Below are 25,263 nucleotides of genomic sequence, written 5' to 3'. Positions count from 1 at the left end.
TATATATATATATATATATATATATATATATATATATATATATATATATATATAAATGTTTGCTTCTAAACGATTGAATGCTGCCAGGAAAAAAATACATGGGTGTAAATGTATGTAAATTGAGTATAAATTAACTTATCTTCTGGCCTTACTGGAATAGAAATGTGAAGACTTGTTTTTACTGACTTGAATGACACCTCAGAAAATGATATTAACACCTTTTTTTTTTACCGTGTGGTAATTTGATATGTAATTTATGAACCAAACAGCAGTTCTACTATTAGATATTGTTGCATTTCACACATTATACCCCCTCTTCATCATCTCAGCACAAAAACAGCCACACACACACACACACACACACGCACACACACACACACACACACACTCACACACACACACATACACACACGACTAATGGGCCTTTCTGAGGGACACTCTGTCAGTGATATCAAGACGATGGCATTTATTTATAATTTCCTGTTGGGTATCAATTTACTAAAACGCACCCAATAGCAGGGAAAGACTTAATACAGACTCAATCATGATACTTGTATATATGGTAATTTTTAAGGCTGTAGTGTATAATATTGTTGAACTGTATTTCGTTGACTACAAGATAAAATATTAGAAACACTTCTCAATTTCTCCGTGTACATTTTGTTTGTGTGTTTTATGTCTTCTCCGTTCCCAACTTGAGTTTCCTGAAGCACAATGACGGCAACAGACCAGCATCTCGATGTTCTTCAATGCTTATTTATTGCTCCGCGCTCTTTTAGGCTTTCTGTGTGTGCGCTCTCCTGCAGCAGAAGGCGTTGACAACGCTTTTTTGGTCGGAGGACAGTTGTGTATGTCCTCTGACTACTGCCATGTTTGCTGCAGGAGAGGGCCTTTCAGAGGCCCCAGACCCACTGAAAATGGGTCCGCGACCAATTGAGAATCACTACTCTAGTCTTAATTTAGGTGTATACAATTTATTTTTTATTTTAATAAAGTTCTGTTTATTTTAATTTATCTGAGCCCAAGGGCCGCTTCAGGCATGATAGCAACCTTTCAACCAAGACAAAACAGTGTCTTAGCAATAAACAATGCACCCCAGATTTTGATTATGATCCCAGGGCTAAAAGAGATAATACAGTACACAAAATAATGTTTTGCTTTATGTATTTTTGAAAAAGTGTCACTTCCAGATTCATTATTTAAAGTAGGCTGTGACTTAAAGTATGTGTTTGATAGTGACTGACTATGTACAAATAATAGAAAAAAATACATACTTATACAACTATAAATGATGGTGCACTGCCATAGGCAAAATAAATATAATTTGTCTTGAAGTGAAAAGATTATTCTTACTGCTAACAATGCATTCTGCAAACACTTTAGGACAAATCCACATAAAAAAATTAAATAAAAAAGAAGACACAAAAGCGAGTAAACCGGAGATTTTAATGACAGTCATTTTTGATACATAAGATGCAGGACAAAGAAAATGTATTGTAATATCAGAAGTAATTATTGTGTATTTTATCACTCGAATATAAAGAGAAACGCCCACTAAGATTAAAAACACCATGTTGTTAAATTAGAATGAAATAAAAATCATCTTCAAAAGCTAAAAGGTAGTTTAATTTTCCCTTCAATTAAGCTTAGTTTTAAATGTTGTCTTGCTAAACTTTGTCCATACATTCAGCGACTTGGCAACCACACTTGTCAACTGAAATGTAGGAGTGTTTTATCCTATTGCCATCAGCGCAGGTCATCTCCACCTCCTTCTTACTGGTTGCCATTTCTTGACAGCATGAGCATGAATGCATCAATCGATCGTTTTCCGCAGAGTACCTGTAAGAGAGAGAGTTTCAGACAGGATCAGTGTCAGTCAACATCTATCTTGAAACTACACATGGAAACCTAGCAGGTGATTTCAGCATGATTGAGTAGTTGTACTGTCCATCTCTCTGATATTTTGTTATGAATCTCACATTGATGAGGACGCTCCACAAGGTCCTGCACAGGCTGTGATTTCCACTGGGACAACTGACTTGCAGTTCTTTGTCTGCAGATAGACGGTGTTCCTGGTCATTTGACAGTTGGCTTTTGGAGTACCTGTGAATGACACATGAACATCTTTTTTATCTTGCTGCCAAAAGATAACATAATTTTAGTGGCAAAATAAAATATAGGCTCTCTTATGTAAAGTTTTGGGCTCGTTTTTAATGCAAAAAATTCATTGTAAGTTTTGATTGATCACAGATACTTGCCCATTATTGATTAGATAAAAGCTCAATTAGTGATATAAACGACTTGTCAAAATGATCTGCAAAATGTTTGCCAATTGATTAATATTTTTTGTTGTTCTTTTAACTCAGTTTAGGAATTATGAACGTTTCCAGAAAATATCAACATATTAATTTCTAATGAAAATATTCTTCAGATACCCGAGTCTTTATATCTCTACAATATAATTTTACCACTGTCGATGTATGATGCGAGGATCACTGGATGAAAAGGATATTGTGTACTTTAAATTAATTCATTGAATCATACTTACAAGTTTTGCAACAACCGTTGCTGTCACTTTGTTCAGTTCCCTGTAATATAAACAATATGGATTGTAAGATATGCAGATAGACAACAGAGACTTATACAGTCTCTTACTAGTGCAATATAGAAAGCAATTTCTTCTTCAATATGTATTTGTGTATTTCAGCAAATTTTATTTATTGATGTCTCTCATATTTCTAATCACCACTTTTATATAATTTCATCCCATTTACCAAAATGCTTTTTGTACATAAACAATGCATGAGCAGAAATAGCTAAACTAACCCCATATTATACAGTTTGGATACAATTTGCACGGTAGGATAAGTCAACACCAGCTCAGTGTTATTAAACAAAGATTATAGCTGACAGAAATATGAACTTCTGTTTCATCATGACTGGATTATACTCACAGGTACGCAGTTTTCTGGATCAAATGCAGGACATGTTGTTCGAGTTTTAGAGGTTATTAACTCATCCTTCACCTTTTGGCAATCATATGTAGCACACTTATCGTTTGGTGGTGACCAAGACTGAGAAGGCTATAAGAGGTGTAGAAAAGATACATTTGTGAACATAAACTTTAACTGGTACCAACATTTAAAGTTACGGACTTCTAAAGATGTTCACATTACACTACTTACTTTAATAATTATTGGAGAAGTGAAGCCTGGGACCTCCACAACACAGCTTGTTTGTATACACGTTCCACAACATTGTCCAGCTTGGTTTTCATACACATAGCCCTATTAGGAAAAAGTGCACATATAAAAATGTTGTTTCAGAGACAGATGTCTCAAACATGTGCAAATAAAACCAACACATTTGCATGACTATAGGGACCAGATATAAACCAGAAAAGTAAAACAAATCTCATAGTTTTGTTAAGTTTTGTGTTTTTGTTAAACACTGGTATCACAAGTGAACAAAACACTGACATCTTTAAACCTATCATTATGAGCACATAATTATATGCATCTGCAAATGGCATACAGATCAACACAATGGCATGCACTTTCATGTAATTATTATATTTTTTTTACACTTTAAACTTTTACTAGCTTCATATCTGATTCAAATTAATTACTAATTACTTAACGCTGTTAATAGTTACATACAAACGTACCTCTGAACACAATACATGACATTGCTTCACACTGCACACAATGGCGTTCAACTTGCTGCTGGGATCCTGAGTTTTAGTACAGTGGCATGATTCACATGGGCCTTTGGAGAAATCCATACCTGGCTGTAAACAATGACATGCAAAGTCTGAGCTGTATTTCAATAAAAGGTCAGCAAATTACTGTAAATACATCTTTTCTAACACCAGTGCGAAAATACTGAAGAGTGGGGATCTATTTCTTTTAACTTAAATAGTATTCTTAATATAAAATAATACTAAAAATTATACTTAATTTATTGTATACCAATTTAAGATTGCAGAGTTTAAAGTAACACTTCAACAAACAAGTATACTAGTAATTGTGCATATTTTAGATGTATACAGTATATTATTCCTCACCTTGTATTCAGTCTCATTGAAGACGCAGACGCCTTTGGGTACTAGATTCAAATGACAAATATTATTGCGGCTTTTGAATCGTTTAGTTGGAAGTCTGTCACACACTAACACAACAAGAAAACACTTACCACAGAGGTAAGATGGGCAACAAGTGTCATTTGACAAGTGGATCTCCAACTCAAATCCCAGTTTGCACTTATGGTGTGACGAACAGCGGTTCGTATCACATTCTGTTGGTTAAAATAAAAACAGCTATCTCAATTAAACAAGCATTATTCTTTACTGATTGATTCACAGACTCATTATAAATGGCAGCAGACACTGTAACGTTTAGTCATACAATCTCACGGGTCACAATATCAGATTATCGCTATACAATTCTTATGGCTGAAATAAGTCAGGATAACAATATGATTGTGAAATCTATAATTAAACAGAAATAAAAAATAACGATGATAATAATTAGAATAATCAGTCAAAATCGTATTTAACCTTGATTATTTTGTGTTTAGGCTTTTTTTGGCAAATTAATTATAATCAAAATATGAGGAGGTGTCGAGAAAGTCTGTAACCATAACTGTGTAAGCTTGAATTAAGAGGTGCTCTTCTTTTTTAAAACTTTTTTTTACTTGATTTTACTTTACTACTGTAAATAGCACATGTAAAACATCGGTGTAAACTGAATAAACTAATATGTTTTAGTATTGTTCAGAATACTCAAAGTGCTTTCCTCGCCAGTACTGTTAGTTCAACAATTCAATAGCACCACAAACTACATCCTCCAAAAAGATCATGAGTTGAATCAACAAAACTGAACATTTTAACCTACATTGAGGTATTTAGGATTCATAGCAGGATAGTTGTGTTGGAACGCATTAGGTCTAGCAAGGACAACGTAATTGTCACAGTGTTGGGTTGTTTCCTGTTTTATTTTGTAGTTTGAGTCGCTTGTGTCCTCTGTGTCCCCGCACTTCCTGTTGTGTGCCTCTTGTGTATGTGTGTGTTTCCTGATTGTATATTCCTGTTACAACACACGTAACAATTCCCTTCACTGTGTCCGTGTTCCAGACCCCTCCCTCGTTGTGTGCCTTTCCCCTAATTTAATGGTGATGTCCTGTTCTCATTGTTTCCACCTGTGAGTCATTACCTTCGCCCTCCATTGTCGGCAGATAGTGTGTCACTTTTAATTACTCACCACAGGTCTGTCTCATGCAGCAGTCCACTTTGCGCTCCACCAACACCTCACCTTCGTCACAGGTTATTGGCTCTTGGGTGGGGCATGCGAGAGGCTCACACTGAACACTCAGTGTGTTCTCATCACAAGAACACTGCTTACAGTCATTCTGCCAAGTCTCACCAAGCTGTTTGAATAACGACACAGAGTTTGTAACGTGTCAGCAACAAATACTCTGTGAATAATGATTATCAGCCAAGCATGGTAGCCTTTACCTGTCTAGGTTGGCCATCAGGTCCAGTGCAACCTTTAACAATACAAAACAATTAGTTCACTTGAACATTATTGAATTCACAAAGAAGTAGATTTTTCTTCACAACAGTAAAATGATCTTACAGGAAGAGACACAGAGCTCAGAATTTGAGCTGAACAGGGTCGTCCCCGCTGGGCAGAAACACCCCTCTGTGATGGCATTACAAGCTTCGCTTATTGTGCCACTTCTGCCCTGGCATTGTTGTGCTTGCTTTTCATTGTATCTAAATATAAAAACAAATTGATGGTGAAAGACAAACAAAAGTATAAATGAATATATTATGAATAAATTAGTATAATGCAGTGCAAGCACAAATATTATTATTTTTCTCATGGCTCTATGGATTAAGTGGTGGTCCACCACTTTCGTCCAGACTGAAATATTTGTTGATCAGACAATTGTGGTCCCCAGATGATGAATCCTAAAGACTTTGGTGAATCCCAGACTTTCCCTCGAGAGCCACCACAAGGTTGACATTAGTGGTTTAAAGGGAAAACTATCAAAACTATTGGATGGATTGCAGTATTATTTAGTACAGACATCCAAGAGCCTAATTACAGCCTCTCATAGCTGATAGCATGGCTATAGACTCTGAGTTTTGTAAATTTACAATCTTCTCACATTATTTGATTCATGATATCAATACTAAAACTGAGCGATTACTGTACCTTGCATTGCACGTTGGAACAAAACTTGGCCCGCAAGGCTTGTAGACCATATTTTGTGGACATTTATAGTCTACAACAAGAAAAAATGGATTCAAACATCAAAATTATAAAAAAAAAAAGGTAGTCTGGAAATCTGAAAACGTCAATGTCAGATTTCTACTAAACTGAACCTCTCCTACCACACTGTCCGTTTGTAGCATTCCTCCAGGGTATACACACAGATGCTTCAGCACAAATAGTGGCATAGACCGCGAGAGTGGAACAACCAATGCTGGCATTTCCCATGTGGCAAACATCAAATTTACAGCTCTCGTAAAATGGTTTTGGTGGGAATATTTTGTGGCATTCCTCAAACACCCTTAATGTACAAATCAGAAGAAAGACGGCTGTTAATCAGAGTAATACTCAAGAATAAATTGACATATTTTATTTACATCTATTCCGTAAATTCTTACTTGCTCATCAAAATGTCACAGATATCCGGTTTGCAGGGAGTTTCTGAAGGTGTAGGTTGTGGTGTTGGTGGAGGAGATGAGCGGTCACAATATGGTTTATTCTTATCCGGTACTTGCCACTGTCCCATCTGAGAACATTCAGGATTAATCTGGCCATTTGGTAATCTGCAGTCATTTTTCTTGTTATTGTCACAGGTACCTTGTGAAAGTAAATAGTAACATGACAAACATTAAACCCACGTGTTACCAAATGTGGTGCATCCATTGGCCTTTTCAAGTTAAATCTTGCACTGTTTACGTATTTTCATCTATGAACATAACATACAGTCTAATTTTCTGTGTTACTAAAACAGCAAATTGATTATCATCTTACCACACTGTCCCTCTGTGTTGTTGTTGAAAAGGGAAAACGGCAAGTCAACGCTGTATAAAAGCCCTTTGAACGTCACAACGGCTTCAATTTCTGGGATTCTCAACAGCAGCTCAATTGCTGTACTTGTTATGATGAAGTCATCATTAGAGTAGGTTGGTAATACCTGCTTGCCATTGACGAACACCTAAAACATTTTAATCATCGTTAGCACTGCATATCATTTAAATATATTGGCATAAAGTAATTTCAATACATTTAAATTTGTTGAGGTCAAATTTACCTTATTTATGGTACGTGGGTTTCTCTCCTGTGTAAGAATAACTTCATAATTTTTGTAGTACACAATCAAGGATTTAGGGCAGGTCACAGTTCCAGCGGGATTACAGTTTTCGTTGTCGATAAGAATTGTTAAATTGTGTTGAGGAATGATCTCTTTGACGAGGACATATGTGCAGTTTTTCTGGAAGCTGTAATACTGGCCATCAAATGTCAGATAATGAGGATCTCCCCAGCCAGCACAAACACCTGCAAATATTACATTGAGATTACATGGAGTTTTACAAATATTTTTTTGTGGTATTGAAAGATGTTGGTTGAATGTGACGTTTTAAAAGGCTTTCACTTGAACTTACATCTGCAGTCATAGTGGAAACAGCAGCCTTGTTCATCATAAACCCTGACTGGTGGTTGCGAATTTTCACATAAAGGCATGGTCACTGGTTCACATGGTGCATGCTCTGTTATTACTCTTCCATTATCACATGTTTCTGTGATGCAGTTATTTGAACTCCAGGTATCACCATCCTGTAAAGGGCAAAGTAGTATTTTTAGTAATCTGTTACCAGTGAAATAAACGCTATGTTAGGTGCACACATACACAGCATATACATCTAGAGTTCATGTCATCCATGAACCAAGGAGAATATTTAACATTGATTAATACTAATAAGACACATTGTCCAATCCCACTAATCGGTTGACATTCTTAATAATTGTTATGTTGGATTTATATGTAGATGTAATCCACAGTGACATACGAGGTACACAGCAAAGTTATGTTACTTATACTGTATATACTTATACTTACGTAGCTATTTGATTTGTTTTTGTATCAATATCCGACTCTATTAGTTTGTCTGGTTTCGTATGTTGTGAGTTGGTCTTAAGTTGTGTTTGAAGGCAATTTTATGTTGGATGTTTATATGTGTTGGAATAAGATCCCAAAGAGATTAGCCTCAACAACCATTAAAATTAAATTAATCAGTAGTTGCATGTTGAATCGACTACTGTTTCATTGGCAGCTTAAAAGTATGCAGAATATGCATTAAAAGTGCCTTCCTTTTTAAATAAAGCTCGTTAAGATAAGTTGTTCCTTATTTAACTAAATTGAAATACCTCTCGAGGTGGCTGCAGATATGGACAGTCTTTGGAAGGCTTTATTGTGGTTGAAGCAATTGTACTGGCAGTTGTAGAGACACTTTTTGTTGGAGTGCCAAAGCTTGTTTTGGTGGTGGTAGGAGTTGGTGGGTTGCATGATCTAGCATGCTTCTCAACATCGCATGTCAAATTGCAGTATGCAGTGAAACACCAGCCTTCTCCATCAGTCTTATTGTACATGAAGCTCCCTTTATGAAAATAAAACCAAGGCAGTTAAATACATATAATATATCACAATATAATGATGTGAGAAAGGTAACAGTGCAGGGTTACAGCTGTCTTTAAAATGCAACATTGATAAACACTAGTCTAATCACATTCACTAAAATATTATATGTCTGGATCCATAAACAGAACTACATTTACTGTACATTATCATAAATAGTACCAATTGCCACATTTTTGTAAGAGACGTAGTTGTGACTGAACGTCCCAGTTACAGTGATAACTTCTCTCCACTGTGCAGGCGCCATAACAATCAGAAGGAGTCACTAATGCACCTTCCGTGAACAAAATAAACCAAATTATTATAATTTTGTTGAATGCATGTATGTACATACATATTACCAAATCAAGATATGCACAAGATCCAAAATGAATGCAGGCCAACTCAGACTATTGATTATGGTTATACATTGCAATGCAAACACGATTGAATTTAGTGCATGGATACCTTGAGTTTAGGCTGACGGTTGTTATCAAATGTGCAAAGTTGCATTGTGAGGACGTGTAACCGTGACGAAAATACTGACGATAATAAAATTAACAACAACTGAAGCAATAACCAATTACTTACCTGGAGTAAAAAAATGATCCATATACTTGCAGAAACATACAGTTGTTGTGCCTTTTGTTGAGGACGGAGAACTTGAAGGTTTTACAGTTGAGGCTTCAGTAATGGGCGTTACTATAGAGGTAGTGGTGGGTTTTCCTGTGGCAGTTGTGGACTCAGGAGTTACTGTGGCAACAGGGTTTTCTGTTGTCACTGGAGTAGTGTGCGTTAATGAGGGTGTTGAAGTTGTATTTAAAACCGAGGATCCTGTTGTTACTCTTGTTGTAACCACAGGATTTGTCTTTTCTGTGGTTTTTACTGACGTGCTAGGTTCTTCAGTTGTTGTTGAGGCAGTAGTGTGTTCCTCTACTGTGGTTGTTGTGGGTATTTCTGTGATTGTTGTTGTTGTGGTGGGTTTGTCTGTGACTGTAGTTGTGGTTGTTGCCTTTTCTGTAGTTTCTACTGACGTGATAGGTTCTTCAGTTGTTGTGGAGGCAGTAGTGTGTTCCTCTACTGTGGCTGTTGTGGGTATTTCTGTGATTGTTGTTGTTGTGGTGGGCTTGACTGTGACTGTAGTTGTGGAGGGTTTTCCTGCCGTAGTCGTGTACTTAAGTGTTGTATTTGAAACGATGGCTGCTGTTGATACTCTTGTTGTAACCTCAGGATTTGTAACAACTTTCACGGTTGTTTTAGTTGTTGCAACCGCAGTAGTAATAGGATTTTCAGTGGTTGTTGTGGTCGCCTTTTCTGTGGTTTCTACTGTGGTAATAGGTTCTTCAGTAGTTGGAGCAGCAGTAGTGCTGGTCTTTCCTGTTGTGGTGGGTCTGTCTGTGATTGTAGTTGTTGTGGTGGGCTTGACTGTGACTGTAGTTGTGGTTGTTGCCTTTTCTGTAGTTTCTACTGACGTGCTAGGTTCTTCAGTTGTTGTGGAGGCAGTAGTGTGTTCCTCTACTGTGGTTGTAGTGGGTATTTCTGTGATTGTTGTTGGCGGGAGTTTTTCTGTTGTTTTTGTTGAGGTTGTAGTAGACCGTCCTTTTGTTGTTGTTGTTGAGGATGCAGTTGAGGTTGAAGGTGGACACATGTTGGTGCAACATTTCACTCTAATTTCATAGTCAAAACAAATAGGAGGCAAACCTTGGTCTTTACCAACACAGACTAGTCCATCAGTTGGGTTGCATTTTACTTTCTGACCTAGTTCATCCAAAGTACTGTCCACGTATTGTATTCCTCTACATTCAATTTCCAGAGGTTCACTGCAAACACTCAAATCCAGACTAGTAATTTTTTCAATGGGTTCATGATCTCCACCGTCAGCATCAGGGTAATGAGAGTTTGTCCAATCTGACCACTTACAAACATAGCAGTCAGTAGATGTTGTTGTAGGTTTTTCTGTGGTTGTGGCAGGTTTGTCTGTGATTGTAGTTGTTGTGGTCGGTTTGTCTGTGACTGTAGTTGTGGAGGGTTTTTGCTCGGTGGTGGTTGTTGTTGATTCTTTTGTAATTGTAGGTGTCTGTGTTGGAGTTGTATTTGTTGTTGTGGTCGCTTTTTCTGTGGTTTTTACTGACGTGCTAGGTTCTTCAGTTGTTGTTGAGGCAGTAGTGTGTTCCTCTACTGTGGTTGTTGTGGGTATTTCTGTGATTGTTGTTGTTGTGGTGGGTTTGTCTGTGACTGTAGTTGTGGTTGTTGCCTTTTCTGTAGTTTCTACTGACGTGCTAGGTTCTTCAGTTGTTGTGGAGGCAGTAGTGTGTTCCTCTACTGTGGTTGTTGTGGGTATTTCTGTGATTGTTGTTGTTGTGGTGGGCTTGACTGTGACTGTAGTTGTGGAGGGTTTTCCTGCCGTAGTCGTGTACTTAAGTGTTGTATTTGAAACGATGGCTGCTGTTGATACTCTTGTTGTAACCTCAGGATTTGTAACAACTTTCACGGTTGTTTTAGTTGTTGCAACCGCAGTAGTAATAGGATTTTCAGTGGTTGTTGTGGTCGCCTTTTCTGTGGTTTCTACTGTGGTAATAGGTTCTTCAGTAGTTGGAGCAGCAGTAGTGCTGGTCTTTCCTGTTGTGGTGGGTCTGTCTGTGATTGTAGTTGTTGTGGTGGGCTTGACTGTGACTGTAGTTGTGGTTGTTGCCTTTTCTGTAGTTTCTACTGACGTGCTAGGTTCTTCAGTTGTTGTGGAGGCAGTAGTGTGTTCCTCTACTATGGTTGTTGTGGGTATTTCTGTGATTGTTGTTGTTGTGGTGGGTTTGTCTGTGACTGTAGTTGTGGTTGTTGCCTTTTCTGTAATTTCTACTGACGTGATAGGTTCTTCAGTTGTTGTGGAGGCAGTAGTGTGTTCCTCTACTGTGGTTGTTGTGGGTATTTCTGTGATTGTTGTTGTTGTGGTGGGCTTGACTGTGACTGTAGTTGTGGAGGGTTTTCCTGCCGTAGTCGTGTACTTAAGTGTTGTATTTGAAACGATGGCTGCTGTTGATACTCTTGTTGTAACCTCAGGATTTGTAACAACTTTCACGGTTGTTTTAGTTGTTGCAACCGCAGTAGTAATGGGATTTTCAGTGGTTGTTGTGGTCGCCTTTTCTGTGGTTTCTACTGTGGTAATAGGTTCTTCAGTAGTTGGAGCAGCAGTAGTGCTGGTCTTTCCTGTTGTGGTGGGTCTGTCTGTGATTGTAGTTGTTGTGGTGGGCTTGACTGTGACTGTAGTTGTGGTTGTTGCCTTTTCTGTAGTTTCTACTGACGTGCTAGGTTCTTCAGTTGTTGTGGAGGCAGTAGTGTGTTCCTCTACTGTGGTTGTAGTGGGTATTTCTGTGATTGTTGTTGGCGGGAGTTTTTCTGTTGTTTTTGTTGAGGTTGTAGTAGACCGTCCTTTTGTTGTTGTTGTTGAGGATGCAGCTGTGGTTGAAGGTGGACACATGTTGGTGCAACATTTCACTCTAATTTCATAGTCAAAACAAATAGGAGGCAAACCTTGGTCTTTACCAACACAGACTAGTCCATCAGTTGGGTTGCATTTTACTTTCTGACCTAGTTCATCCAAAGTACTGTCCACGTTTTGTGTTCCTCTACATTCAATTTCCAGAGGCTCACTGCAAACACTCAAATCCAGACTAGTAATTTTTTCAATGGGTTCATGATCTCCACCGTCAGCATCAGGGTAATGAGAGTTTGTCCAATCTGACCACTTACAAACATAGCAGTCAGTAGATGTTGTTGTAGGTTTTTCTGTGGTTGTGGCAGCAGTAGTGCTGGTCTTTCCTGTTGTGGGTATTTCTGTGATTGTAGTTGTTGTGGTGGGCTTGTCTGTGACTGTAGTTGAGGTGGGTCTTTGTGTTGTGGTAATTGTTGTTCTTGTTGTTGTTGATTCTTTTGTAATTGTGGGTTTGTTTGTTGGAGTTGTATTTGTTGTTGTGGTCACCTTTTCTGTGGTTTTTACTGACGTGCTAGGTTCTTCAGTTGTTGTAGCAGCAGTAGTTTGTTCCTCTTCTGTGGTTGTTGTGCTTATTTCTGTGATTGTTGTTGTTGTGGTCGGTTTGTCTGTGACTGTAGTTGTGGAGGGTTTTTGCTCGGTGGTGGTTGTTGTTGTTGTGGATTCTTTTGTAATTGTGGGTGTGTTTGTTGGAGTTGTATTTGTTGTTATGGTCGCCTTTTCTGTAGTTTCTACTGACGTGCTAGGTTCTTCAGTTGTTGTAGCAGCCGAAGTTTGTTCCATTACTGTGGTTGTGGTGTACCTTACTGTGCTTGTTGTTTCAAAAGTCTGAGACTGTGTCACAGTCCCAGTTGTTACACTTGGAGTGTGAGTAGTTTGAGTTGTCGTTGTTATGGCCGGTCTCTCTGTGATTGTCAAAAAAAGATTAAACTGTCACTAACATTTGATATTTTGGAAATCTTTCGCATCTATGGATTTCTACAGGCTTTTTTATCTTACCACTTGTATCAAAAACAAATTCTGTTGTTGGTGTCTGCGTAGGTGTAGTTGGAGAGCAAGTCTCTAGGATTCTTGTAATATTTCCTTTTTCTCCACAAACAGCTTTGATACAGGTTCCATCTCCATCATGTGTGTCATATACTGTATCTCCATACTTGTAAAAATGTCCTTTGTACAAACAAGTGCAAGCTGAAAAATAAATAGTTATTTGAGAATCATAAGAATAGTTTTTTTTTCTAGTAAATTCATTCTATTTGAATGAGTCTGTGTTAAGATCACATCACAAAAATAGTCATAACCATAATCACCTTGGATGTCATAGATGCACTCCATCTTTGTTGAAGAACAATTACTAAAAGGGAGACGGGGTTAGGGTTTAGAGAGGGAGTATTTCAACACAATTAGACAACAGGCCTTTTTGAGTTTTTGATCAATCTCCTTCAAAAGAGTAAATTATTTTCACAATGATAATCCATAACTCTATAGCTTCTCCCAGGACATTGATTGGTCCATGCACTGGCTAGCTGGACACAAATGCATTACTTGAAGACTGACAGGATGGATGTCTATGTGATATGTTATTAGTGATGGTTTAGTATTTTATTAAATTGGTGTGTGTCCAGTGGGAGGAGAGCAAGGTAATTGTGTTCCATAATACCTTTGCTACTTCATTTGTTGAAGGTACACTCATATTAAACCCCATATTTGTGTGTTTTGCTTGTGTTTCCACTTTGGTCTACACTCTTCAGCCGGATGAATGAATACAAATTTCTGATTTATTCCTACGACCATCTTTCATCAGCAGCAGCCTATAATGATGGTCAGCAATAAAAACATAACAATAGCTGACAAAATGAAAAGGAATGAGTTGCTTAACCTTCAATTGCAACATTAGCATTATCCTGGCAATGTCTCACAAATATGTTTTTTAATTGCCACTCTTTTGTTTCTGGGAACACCAACCTCAGGGTAACAATGAACAATCTGTATGATATACAGTCAAGGAAAAAAAGGCCTTCATTACTGATAAACTTTTGTTTATCTGTTTACTGTAAAAAATCAAATCAAATCAAACAAAGACAACAAAATCAAATAACATGTTTCCTCTTTGACTTTAACTTTGTTAACGGTTTCCATCCCATCAACTGTTATCTGCCTTACGCGGCAGGATTTACAATCGCGGTGCCTTTATGTCAAATGTTAGTCTTATTTGTTATTGTTATATACTTAATTTATTATATATAAATATATTATATGTATAATATATTGTATGACATAAGTATAGTAAGATGGAAAATGACCTACCACGTGTAACAGTTTTCCTTTAGCGGCATGAGCGCCCCTTCTTTGTAGTGGTTCCCATCATTATCATAGCAGCCACAATTTTCCTGTGACACACACTGCATTGTATCTTCTTCTAAATAAGATCGTTCCGGCGGGCAATTTGGATAGCAACCTGGAAAAGTTAAATGTTATTGTAAATTGCCAAACTAGCACCCAATAGGTATAGAAATAAAGTCTTGCCTAAATCAAGTGAGAATCTCTGTGTGGTGAAATAAAAACACTTAACATTAAGCACAATTGCTTAACCAGTGGGCTCTTTAAGAAAACACACAGTATGGTTAACTCTTTCACTAAAAACCCTAAAAATACATACATTACAACGAGTATGTGATTTTTACCTTCTAGTGCTGGAATATGATTGTAGCATGCTCCTGAGGGATTCCTGCATGTCTTCATGCATGGTTTTCCACACGGCTCATAGTGCCATTCACACTCTCCATCAGGGTTGTAAAAATCACAGAACAGAGCTGATGAAACAAAAGACAGGAATATTAAAAATATTATTTATAAAATCTTTATAATACAATCCTATTAGTTTGACTTTATTTGTAATTATGTATTTTAAATGAATAATGTCAGATGGTGAATAAAATCACATTGCTTTTTTAGTGTATCTCCTGAAAGAAACACAAATAAAACACTCACGGCAAATCGTAGGAGTCCTCCATTTCACGCAGGCGCCGGCCTCATTACAGGCTGCTGCGTAGGCTGCTACAGCCGAGCAGAAACATTCACAATCTCCTCCTGTGTTGCAGGAACAAGTGTCTCTCACACAAGAATCATAATAGTTTTGTGGATCCACCTTTTTGAAAGAAATCATTGTAAATGTAAGTAGAGTCGGGATTATATTCTGATCAATAATTAAACAGAGTACATACAAAGAATTGAATCGACTGTTATTCGGCAGATTTCTTACCTTTGAATGGCAACTAGCAAATACTACACTCTTGATAATGCTGCAGTGTTTTAATGCCCATGCTTGCCTGTGTGAGTACAGACTGCAAGGATTTTTGTGTGTGTCAGCATTAGGGCAGGTAGGTGACACTTTCCAGCTGTTTCCAAAGTCAAGGGCTTCAACAACAACTTCTTTGCTTCTCGTGGTAAAATCGTTCTTGATGTTCCCATCGTAATTCCCACAAAGACCACATACTTTTCCCTGGGATGAAATAACATCTAGTAAATTTGTAAAATGGCAACCATATTAACATTCATCTGAATGCCTGTATGTCCCCTCACCCACCTTGAATGTGGGCTTGAGTTTGATCCTGATTGTTGTCTTTTTATTCCAAATGAGAACAAGACCATTCTTTGCCTCAATGACAAGGTATATGCCCATAGTGTGGACCTTAAAGGGTATGTCCACACCTTTGCTTTGTTTGATAACTCTGACATTTTCCTCTTTGAGGACAATTTCATTGTTCTGAAAGAAACAAAACACGCTTATTTGTAACCATGCAAAATTATTTTCACCATAAAGAAAGTATTCCGAATGGATATATTAGTGTTATTTACTCCTAGGTAGAGTTTGATGTCAGTGGAGCAGATGCTTTCAGTTGTTCCACATGGGATGCTTTCAGTCAGGACCCGAAAGGTGCCACTCACATTGTCCTCACAGTAATCCTGCAAGATTGTGATATCAGTATTACAACACAGACTTTCGACCAATTTTAAAGTATATATATATATATATATATATATATATATATATATATATATATATATATATATATATATATATATATATATGTGTGTGTGTGTGTGTGTGTATGTGTGTGTGTGTCTGCAATACCTGAGTGAAGACGTAGCCACAGTCCCCATTAAAGGAGAATTTCTTTTCATCATAAGTGATGTAATGCCCTTCTCCATATATGGTACAGGTTCCATCACACTCATGATCTGTACATTCCCATTTAGTGCTTTTGCAGGTGCTATGATTCAAACAGAGTCAAGTCAGTTATCCACAAAAACACACGACAGTGACCTACCACAGCTCGACGTTACCATGGAAAGAATAAAGGGCTCACCAGGTGTTGCAGTCCACATTGACCGTTTGTCCAGAATTATAGGAATCTCCATTATATGTGCAGGGACAGTTCTCCTTCTTAATACAACCTCCTTTACCATCAGACAGCAGGTCAGCAGGACACACACAGCCTGACATACACTGTGCACTGACCTAGTGACAGCAAATAATTGAATATGCTGCTTTAATACACATGTGTATAATATTCAACAACACTTATGAACCAGAATATCAATCTTACACATTCTGTGTCCAGTATCTGACAGCTTTTTTGGCACTCTGACCCCTTGGCCCCTGGCATTGCGCTCGAGCAGTTGAAGAAAATCTTTGGCTCGGTGCATGCTAATGATAATAATAGTGTGTTACAAAGGACACCATTGTATGCTTGGTGTTGGTTGTACTGTGCTTTGTTATAGAAGGATTACTATGAGGACCTGAGGGCTGTGTACTTACTTTCAGTTATTTGGGTTCCTGTACATTCTAATTTTCCATTATGGCAAAAGCTGAAATACATAGAAAGACACGCAAAGTTAATTGTTACTAGTTTTTGCTAAATACTTTTGCAACGCAAAAACAGTGGACAGTGGTTCCCGATGGTTAAACCTTCAGATCTGCAAATTTCATTGTCTACACAGATTTACTTGGCAGGCTTAATTGATGGTTTGTAGGGAGCCGGTGACTTCTAATGCACATATTAAGCAAAAAAACACGCTGTTAAAATGAAAATACAAATGAACAAAAGTGCAAATGGAGCTTAAATCAAATTAAATGAGAAACAGTGTAAGTGCAATTATGACTTAAAAACTGTAAAATATACATTGCATCAGCAATTACAATATTCAGGCTTACAAAACATTTTACAGTGTAGTCTGTAAATAGGCATAATAATAAGAAAAGGGCAATAAAGCATTTGCTTCGCTGATAAACATAAAAAGCGAACAAAGTTGTTCACAGTAGATTTCCAAAAAGGCTAGCGAGGGAAGTACTTTACTGCATACAACATACTGTTTGTTGGTAAATCTTGACTTTGAGTAAAAACGAAATGTATTTTACTCCCTGTCAAACTTACCAAGTTTGTGTATGGACTTTGATGATTTGTCCGTGGAGTACCAGCTGGTCTCCCATATGACAGGAGCAGTGTGAGGCTAACACACACTGTTCATTCTCGTTGAGGTAAGTTCCTTCAGCACAGCCGCAGCCGTCAAGCGGCGTAAATTCAACCCGACATGTTGCGTCTGACTGACTAAGAGAGCGGCAGGTGCGACCACAGCGTGTCATTTGGTAGCCATACACAAAAGTCGAAGGGCAATCAGTCGTGTATTTCTCTTTTAAAAGGAAACAGAATCACTTTGTGTTTAAATATCATCAATGGATATGGATATTTATTTCACATTTGACATTTTAAGTTTAACTTACGGCATACAGTGTTCCTCCATCCATTCAATAAGACACCTTCAGCAGCACATGCATGGACATAAGAGGATATGGCAGCACACATGCACTCCTCACTGTTATCACAGGCGCAGGTGTCATAAATACAAGACTGCAGAGAGAAGTAGAAACAAGCTCAATTGATAGAATGTTACAATGTTGAATAGGTAAAATAAGACATGTACATACACACAAACATTAGACTGCACACAAAATGAATTCACTGCTTACAGCTTGATAGTCTTCTGGATTTATTACAGAATGGCACTTTGCAAAAACCGCTTTTGGGTCTGACAGCAAGAGGCACCAGTGTTTGGCATATTTCTCTACACAGACAAATAAACATGTTTATTGTTAAAAGGTTAAGAAGAATTATATAAAGATATGGAGTGCAATAATTGGGACCTACCCTTGGTTATGCTCAAACCACAGGGGTCCCCAAGTATGTTTGTCACATCGGAGCAGAATGTTTTGGTCTTCCATATATTGACAAATGTCCCAGCCGTTCCCTCTGTCAGTCCATTTGAGGACTTGAAGTCATCACCTTCCACATCATTAAAGTCTCCACAAAGACCTGGATAAAGGTAATGATACTTCATAATGTATGCTATTTGCAAAAGGCAGCTATTTTACACAATAATCAAAAGAAGTAAAACACACCCCTGAGTGTTCCCTTTTTGGAAACGCTGGCTTTGATGTAGACCTGCATTATGGGTGAAAGTTGAATCTCGACGAGAATCCCGAATTTGGTGTGGATTACAATGAAGAATGTCGATGGGCTGAAGACTGTTATGTCGTCTGTGAGGGAAAACATTTTCACATTGAATAAAGAGATTCATTTCAGCAAACTCAATTACGATATGTTATATAACATCGGAGAATGAGCACTAAAAAGAACCAGCCACTCACCCGTGATAAGAGGGAGCTGAATGTTCACTTTGTTATGCAAAACCTTTCCATTAGCTTCAACTACAATCCTCTGCTGTGGAAAAAAAAAAAAAAAGACAATGTTAAAAACCTCAGGGAAAACCTTTCCAGCAGATGTGAAATGTAACAATAATACACGGTATTGTTACCATGTTTTTAAGCAGTAGTAGGGTGACTGCAGCCAGGCAAGTCGACTTCTCTGAATTTTTACATTTGGCCAGGTCACCAAGGACGCTGAAAGTCCCATTAGTTTCCTAAAGTCAAGAAGATAACAATGCACTTAATTACAAACAGTTTGCTTATTAAAGAGCAATGTTACGTTGTATGTGGATTAAAGGATTCAATAATTAAAGTTTAAATGCCTAACCTTGGAGAGAACATAAGAGCAATCTCCATGGAAAGTATAGGTTTTGTCATCATAGGTGGAGATGTGGCTCCCACCCAGCAGGGAGCAGATACCAGGACAGTCTATATTCTCACAGCGCCACTGAGCCTGGGTACAGGTGCTGTCAACAGAGCTCAGTCAGTCCAATAGAGTGATCACCTTAAATGCACGTTATGAACATTATATTAAAAATAGTGAGTAATTACCATTTTTGACACGTCCTTGAGTATGTCTGCCCTGGTTGGTATGGCTTGCCGTTGTGTAAGCAGGAGCATGTGTCAGCAGCAACACACCCCTTTTGTGTAATGTCATCAAAGACGGTCCCTTGAGAAGCATAATGACGTGATTAGTCTAGTCTGTAAAGTAAACTGTTCTACACAATTCAAACCCCATTAATGATGTGTTCATATGAATTAACAACACAACTTTATTTTTGCCATTTTTGTATCCAAGATTAAAACAAAAGTGCATTAAATCTAAGTTGTTTAGACAAAAATAATAGAAAAAGTTTCATTGCCCATGGTGCCAGGCCATGGACAATGAAATGTAAACGACTTGTTCTATTATTGTTGTGGTACATTAGGCTTTTTTTTTAATATCAGGAAACTTACCGGTTGGACAAAAGCATCCATCTAAGCAGTGATCCTCACACACTTGGCTTCTCTTGGGGTTGCTGCAGGTGTCAGTACAGGGACTGCCGCATTCTTTATACTCCATGTTGAAGGGGCATGTTTTTGCTAATCAACACACAAGAAAAGTAAAATTACAAAAACTGTGATTCTGATACAACTGCAGTAAAAGTGTCTGAGCTAAATTGTTTAAATGTTCTTACCACACAGTTGTGTAGTCTTCCATTGCTGTGGTACTCCGCCTGCATGAGCACACTGACGAGAATACTCTGATGTGGTTGAACACAAGCATGAGGTACGATTGTTACAGCGGCACAGGTCCTTCACACAAGCTTCGATGAAGGAGTTGGTATCAATCAGCGTTTGACAGTTGAGGAAAGCAGGTCCTGTCAGCAGGTTTGCACAGAGGTCTTTCTGTGGGCCAAAGTATATGATGTATTCAAAATGTTACTCGGCCACTGTTGTGTATAGAATTATGTGAAAGGCAAATCCATTTTCACATACTTGATGTTCACAGGTCTGTGTGGTGGGAGAGGAGATTTCTTCACACTCTTCATTCGGACCGTTGGCTTTCCAGGACTCCCCATAATATTCAAGAGTTACGGACTCCTCTATTTTTAAAAGAAAAAAGAGGTTTTAGCAAATGTGATAACTGATTTAGAGCAGATTGTTTGGCTTTATTATTAAGTGTTCACCTGCTTTCTTGAACTCGTCGTAAACCTGGACTCCGTTGAAGTCCCCACACAGGCCACAGGTCTGTTTCTTGAATTTTGTATCCAGCTCAACCTAAAAACCAGATGAGAATTTGAGTTGCACTAAATAAGTTAATTCAGAAATCTAAGCAACTAAATAAGTGTAAGTTATCAAAAATAGTGGTACAAAGCATTATTCAGATATTATTTATACGTATACACACATACCCAGAGGGAGTCTTCTTCATTCCACATGATGACCAAACCCAGCTTTGCCTCGATTTTCAAGTAGGAGACAGCTCTTTCAATTGAAATGCCAACCTGGCTGAATGGTATAGTGACACTATAGGCAGAGGAGGATGAGACATTAGCCATCCCTGTAACCACATCATCAGCTGGTAATGAAAAGTCACATTATCAACCCTGACTAACTTCTTGCCCAAGTAATACGGCAGGAGGAAAAGACATCATTTAATAGTACCAAATACTGTCTCTTTGTTAATATTATTAAACACCTACAACTCAAAAAACTATAAAGAGAACTGGGGCCAATTATCTTATTTAGCTAACAAGACGGATCTTTCATAACTATTTGATGTACTATGAGTCAAGTTTGCCTTGATTTACTGATCATCCCATTACCTCAGAGTTGTTACTTTTTTGTTTTTTTGTTTGCCTGTTGCACAGTGTTCTTATGTGACAAATTGTCATGAATAAAAAGTTTAAAAAGCAAAACCAGACTCACCGCTGATCATTGACTTTGATGGAAGTCTTGTCAAATTCCAAAATCACCCCCTCCAGTTTCACAGTGACCTGTTTAATAGTGACGGTCCCATTCATCTCCTGCCGTTGGAATTGAATATTGAAACTTTCGTAGCTTCCCTTACACTGGGACGCAAGGATGTAGTTGCAAGTCGAGGGAAGCTGGAAGAAATCTCCATCGAAAGTCTTAAAGTGATAGTTTCCCCATGTACTGCAGATCTGGTCATTGTGAGCAGGACTCACTTCTTAAATAAGGACACAAAACACATGCCTTGTAATTCAAACTGTACGTGACTTTCAGGTGTTTTTATCCTTCATCTTTGAAAAAAAAAATTACCTTTAATTACTGGCATTTTGGTAACCGTCTGAACCATGACTAAAAAAAACACACATTATCAATAATATCAGACAAAAAGCAGGCTGTTATTATTTCTATTAGCCAGTATACACAATAAGGTTTTATTTGGTAGCTCTCTTTGTGTGCCATTCACTGTACATACCTGTGCTGGCTGCTAGTTGTCCAAGGTAGAGGAGGAGCCATGGCATTACCCGTTCAAGTAGCATCCTGGTTGTTCCCATGATCTTTGAGTCGTCCCTGCTCTGACAGGGATGGTTGACCTAACTGGTCCCACACTACCAATGTCCTGTTATATAGTTATTTGCGTGTTTGCAGTTAAGGAGGGGTAAAGGAGACATTTTGGGTGTCAACCATTGTGGTTTTGGTCTTCATTAAGATCACACCCATGAAGCTTATGACAACATTTCATCCTGATACAGTATGTCTGAGTCATAAAGCATTATATCACTCTCACTCTCAGTCTCCAAAGCTCTATTTCAATGTTGATCTTTCGTAAACATTAAAATACATTCTATAGATATGGAACAATCTTTTAAATTCAACTAACATATAGTTTCGGTCTGCACTGTATGCTTTGATTATAGTATACTTTTTTTTTTCATGTCCTGTTTCTTAAGATGGAAAGATTAGTCTGTGTGTATACTTAAACAAGAATCGTGTACTTTTCTTAGTGATGCGTAGCATTTTAAGCTGTGGGTTGAACCCTCGTGTCTGTTGAGTAAATTTGTAACTCACGTGCTTATGCTTGAGGCCATTTGGCAAAGACTTAGAGACACGTGCTTATGCTTGAGGCCATTTGGCAAAGACTTAGAGACATCATTTTGTAATGGGTGCTGATAGTCAAGCACGTTCCTTTTTGACGAATTTCATGTCGCCGTTTGTTATGCTTTAATGAATAGGGAACAGAAACTAAACAAACGTTTCTAATTTCTGACGTGTGGGTTGGTGAGAGCAATATTTATTTTTTAAGATTAAGAAGGGCTTCTCAATTCCACAGTCCAACCAAAAGAAGATTGCTCTGTTGTCTAAGTTTGGGAACGCACAACCTTGTTAAAACAATTACTAATAACATATATTATTAAGTATTTAGTATGAATTATATTAAAATAAAGACAACAGCCAAACCCTAATTGAGTTGAAGACATAACTAGAATTGCATTTGATAAATAAATAAATACGCTCTCTACATTGGCAGTTACTTTGAAAAATGGTCTCAGTTTGCCGTTGACAAATTGGTTGCAATCATGAAGAACCATATCTTATCTGACACAAGTCTGTCAGGGGGCGGACACCAAAGAGAGAGAGAGTGGCATGCTGCTCATATAATGCCACAACTTTTTTTCTTGATGTAAAATAAATGAAAGCCTTCATCTCTTAAGTATTTGGATTCAGTTAGTAAACTTAAATAAACTGAAACCCGTGACAGGGTCAGTGCAAATTATTACACTCATGTTATCAGATTAATATGTCACAATAAAATGATGACATATCTCCTTGCTTAGAGAGTGCCACAGTAATATATCCTGAAATCCAGAAACGTTTGACTCGTCTCGAAGTCAATGTTTTATTTTAATTTGAGTTGGATAAGGGTTGTATAGGAGAAGTTTGCTGTTAAATGGCTAAATGAAACTACAGAAAATGTCTTACCAGCCCAAACTATTATATACATTATACAGAAATAAAAAAAAACTTTAAAGGCAATACAATAATACTATAATGGGAAAATTATAGATGTAAGACCCTTCAGTTTTGTTGATGACTTGTACAAATCAAGTAAGGAAATGTTCTTCCATCTGCCATCTTTGCTTGTACCTGTGTACCTGTGTGTGTGGAGAGAAAGAGAGAGAGAGAGAGAGAGAGAGAGAGAGAGAGAGAGAGAGAGAGAGAGAGAGAAACTTTGACAAATAATAGCTTAAGTTAAGATAACCAGTTAACTAGTTTCTGTTGCCCCCTGACCTCAACCTGTTTTTACAGAAAATTAATCTAATGTCTGTACTTGAATCTTACTAATGTTTTTTAACAAAGCCCCCACTGATCCAGACACTTACATCTCCAGGACAATGTCTTACAGTTACACATCCTTGCACATCTTTACTCTATCAATATATACTTGACACTTTAATAATATATTTGTTTTAACATACTCTTATTTGTTAGTCTGTTTATCATTTTAGTGCATTTTTTTTCATATTTCCTATTTTTAAATGATGTCTTATACTACTATTATAAATATGTGTGACATACAAGGCAATAAACAGTTTCTTGTTGATTCTGCAATCCTGCAATCCCGCCACAAATATCTTTTCCTATTCCTATTTGCCTTTCTTGTTTACTCACGCAAAAAGTAAAATAAAGGAGTAAATAATACAAACAAGTATTCTTGTTGTACATCTGACATTTGCTGAAATTTGATTTTTGTTTTTTTGAGCAGTATTGCCACTCACTGCCTCCAAGAAAAGCACAGACCCATACAGTACATAGAATACCAGCCAAGCTCAGACCACAGCAATATGTAGCCTGTAACTTGCACTGTACATTACTCAGACCGTGATAACTTTATCTTGAAATTATGGGGAGACCCAAAAGTACAAAATACAAATATGTTTATTATTGGGGAAAATGTAAAAAAAATACTGGAACATTTCTATTTGATAAAATGGTGCAGCAATATTTGGTTGGAAAATGTCCCATGATGCAAACATAGCTTTAATGAAAATCTGGAACAACCTAATTCAGAATACAAAGTGTTCAAGTCACGGTGGAATTCATATTTTCCATTGTACATGCAGGTTTGCTGATGGGGTTGATGGATACGACACTTCTTGACATGAACGTTTCACTCAAACACAAATGGAAAGGAACCTCTTTCCATTTCAGCCCTTTGGACTCTCACAGTATAGCGCACATGAAACAAATTTGGAGTGCCATTTACTTAAAAAAAGCAACATAACAACTTCCACACAGACATTAGTAATTTTTACTCTTTTTACTAAACCCCTTTAAAAATGATTGTGTGTTTCAGGATTATTTCACTAACTTTCCTTTACTTATTCTATTAAGATTTATTGAGTAATATTTATACAAACTTTCTAAAACTACTCTACCCCACTATTCAAATATGAAATAGTTGCATTTTTTAAATATATTTTCAAATATTATAATATATTTTTTACATAAAGCTTCAACGAAACATAAAACAGCTTCATTCAAAGATCAGCACCTTCAGTTGCTGAGAGGTAACTGCTGACAGACAAACCAAAACCAACGTATATAATCTGGTTGACATTGCCAGACAAAACATTTCTATATCAGTGCTGTCAAGAGAAAAATGTACGAACATAAACGCTTCGTCAATTAACAAATATTTTGACAGGAAATGTCATCTCTCTGATTGCTTTTAACACAGAGGCTTTCAAAAAGATAATTTACAGATAGCGTATAAAATGTTAAATAAAACTTAAAAGTGCAAAATCTTATCAAGAAACACAAGTACGATCATGAACACATCTCTTGCTTTTTGTGGATCTAAAGAGAAAAG

General features: G+C 37.4%; 1 protein-coding gene across 1 annotated transcript; it reads right to left on the bottom strand.

Moving 5' to 3' along the window:
* Positions 1 to 1,427: 1,427 nt before the first annotated feature.
* Positions 1,428 to 21,913, bottom strand: LOC137803727 (mucin-5B-like). Its single transcript, XM_068602441.1, has 46 exons — positions 21,868 to 21,913; positions 21,351 to 21,612; positions 20,834 to 20,948; positions 20,609 to 20,699; positions 20,418 to 20,524; positions 20,117 to 20,327; positions 19,896 to 20,021; positions 19,491 to 19,608; positions 19,267 to 19,405; positions 19,049 to 19,153; positions 18,882 to 18,951; positions 18,633 to 18,770; positions 18,382 to 18,546; positions 18,204 to 18,298; positions 17,958 to 18,084; positions 17,611 to 17,866; positions 16,995 to 17,044; positions 16,783 to 16,883; positions 16,543 to 16,694; positions 16,308 to 16,446; positions 16,031 to 16,138; positions 15,759 to 15,938; positions 15,435 to 15,674; positions 15,164 to 15,320; positions 14,857 to 14,985; positions 14,480 to 14,630; positions 13,483 to 13,526; positions 9,283 to 12,141; positions 8,445 to 8,674; positions 7,682 to 7,853; positions 7,330 to 7,574; positions 7,050 to 7,233; positions 6,677 to 6,875; positions 6,401 to 6,579; positions 6,222 to 6,291; positions 5,637 to 5,776; positions 5,516 to 5,547; positions 5,262 to 5,427; positions 4,195 to 4,296; positions 4,067 to 4,107; positions 3,668 to 3,790; positions 3,186 to 3,287; positions 2,955 to 3,083; positions 2,549 to 2,588; positions 1,980 to 2,103; positions 1,428 to 1,839 (listed from the first exon to the last, which is right to left on the bottom strand). The coding sequence occupies exons 1-46, from the start codon at positions 21,911 to 21,913 to the stop codon at positions 1,668 to 1,670; spliced, it is 8,931 nt and encodes a 2,976-aa protein (XP_068458542.1). The 3' UTR covers positions 1,428 to 1,667.
* Positions 21,914 to 25,263: the final 3,350 nt, after the last annotated feature.

This window comes from Clinocottus analis, unplaced genomic scaffold (assembly GCF_023055335.1).
Source record: "Clinocottus analis isolate CAN_PGR_092001 unplaced genomic scaffold, fCliAna1.0.p SCAF_6, whole genome shotgun sequence".
NCBI lineage: Eukaryota > Metazoa > Chordata > Actinopteri > Perciformes > Cottidae > Clinocottus > Clinocottus analis.
The sequence above is the reverse complement of the archived record's forward strand: the minus strand, read 5'-3'. Positions and strand labels throughout refer to the sequence as shown.

What these genes read in the sequence shown, in the direction of transcription:
- LOC137803727 (XM_068602441.1), bottom strand. Translation starts at nt 21,913, where the DNA reads ATGCCATGGCTCCTCCTCTACCTTGGACAACTAGCAGCCAGCACAG. An exon ending in AGGAACCCAAATAACTGAAA is followed by an intron (nt 16,884 to 16,994) that starts GTAAGTACACAG and finishes TATTATCATTAG; the next exon opens with CATGCACCGAGCCAAAGATT. An exon ending in AACTCAAGCCCACATTCAAG is followed by an intron (nt 15,675 to 15,758) that starts GTGGGTGAGGGG and finishes ATTTCATCCCAG; the next exon opens with GGAAAAGTATGTGGTCTTTG.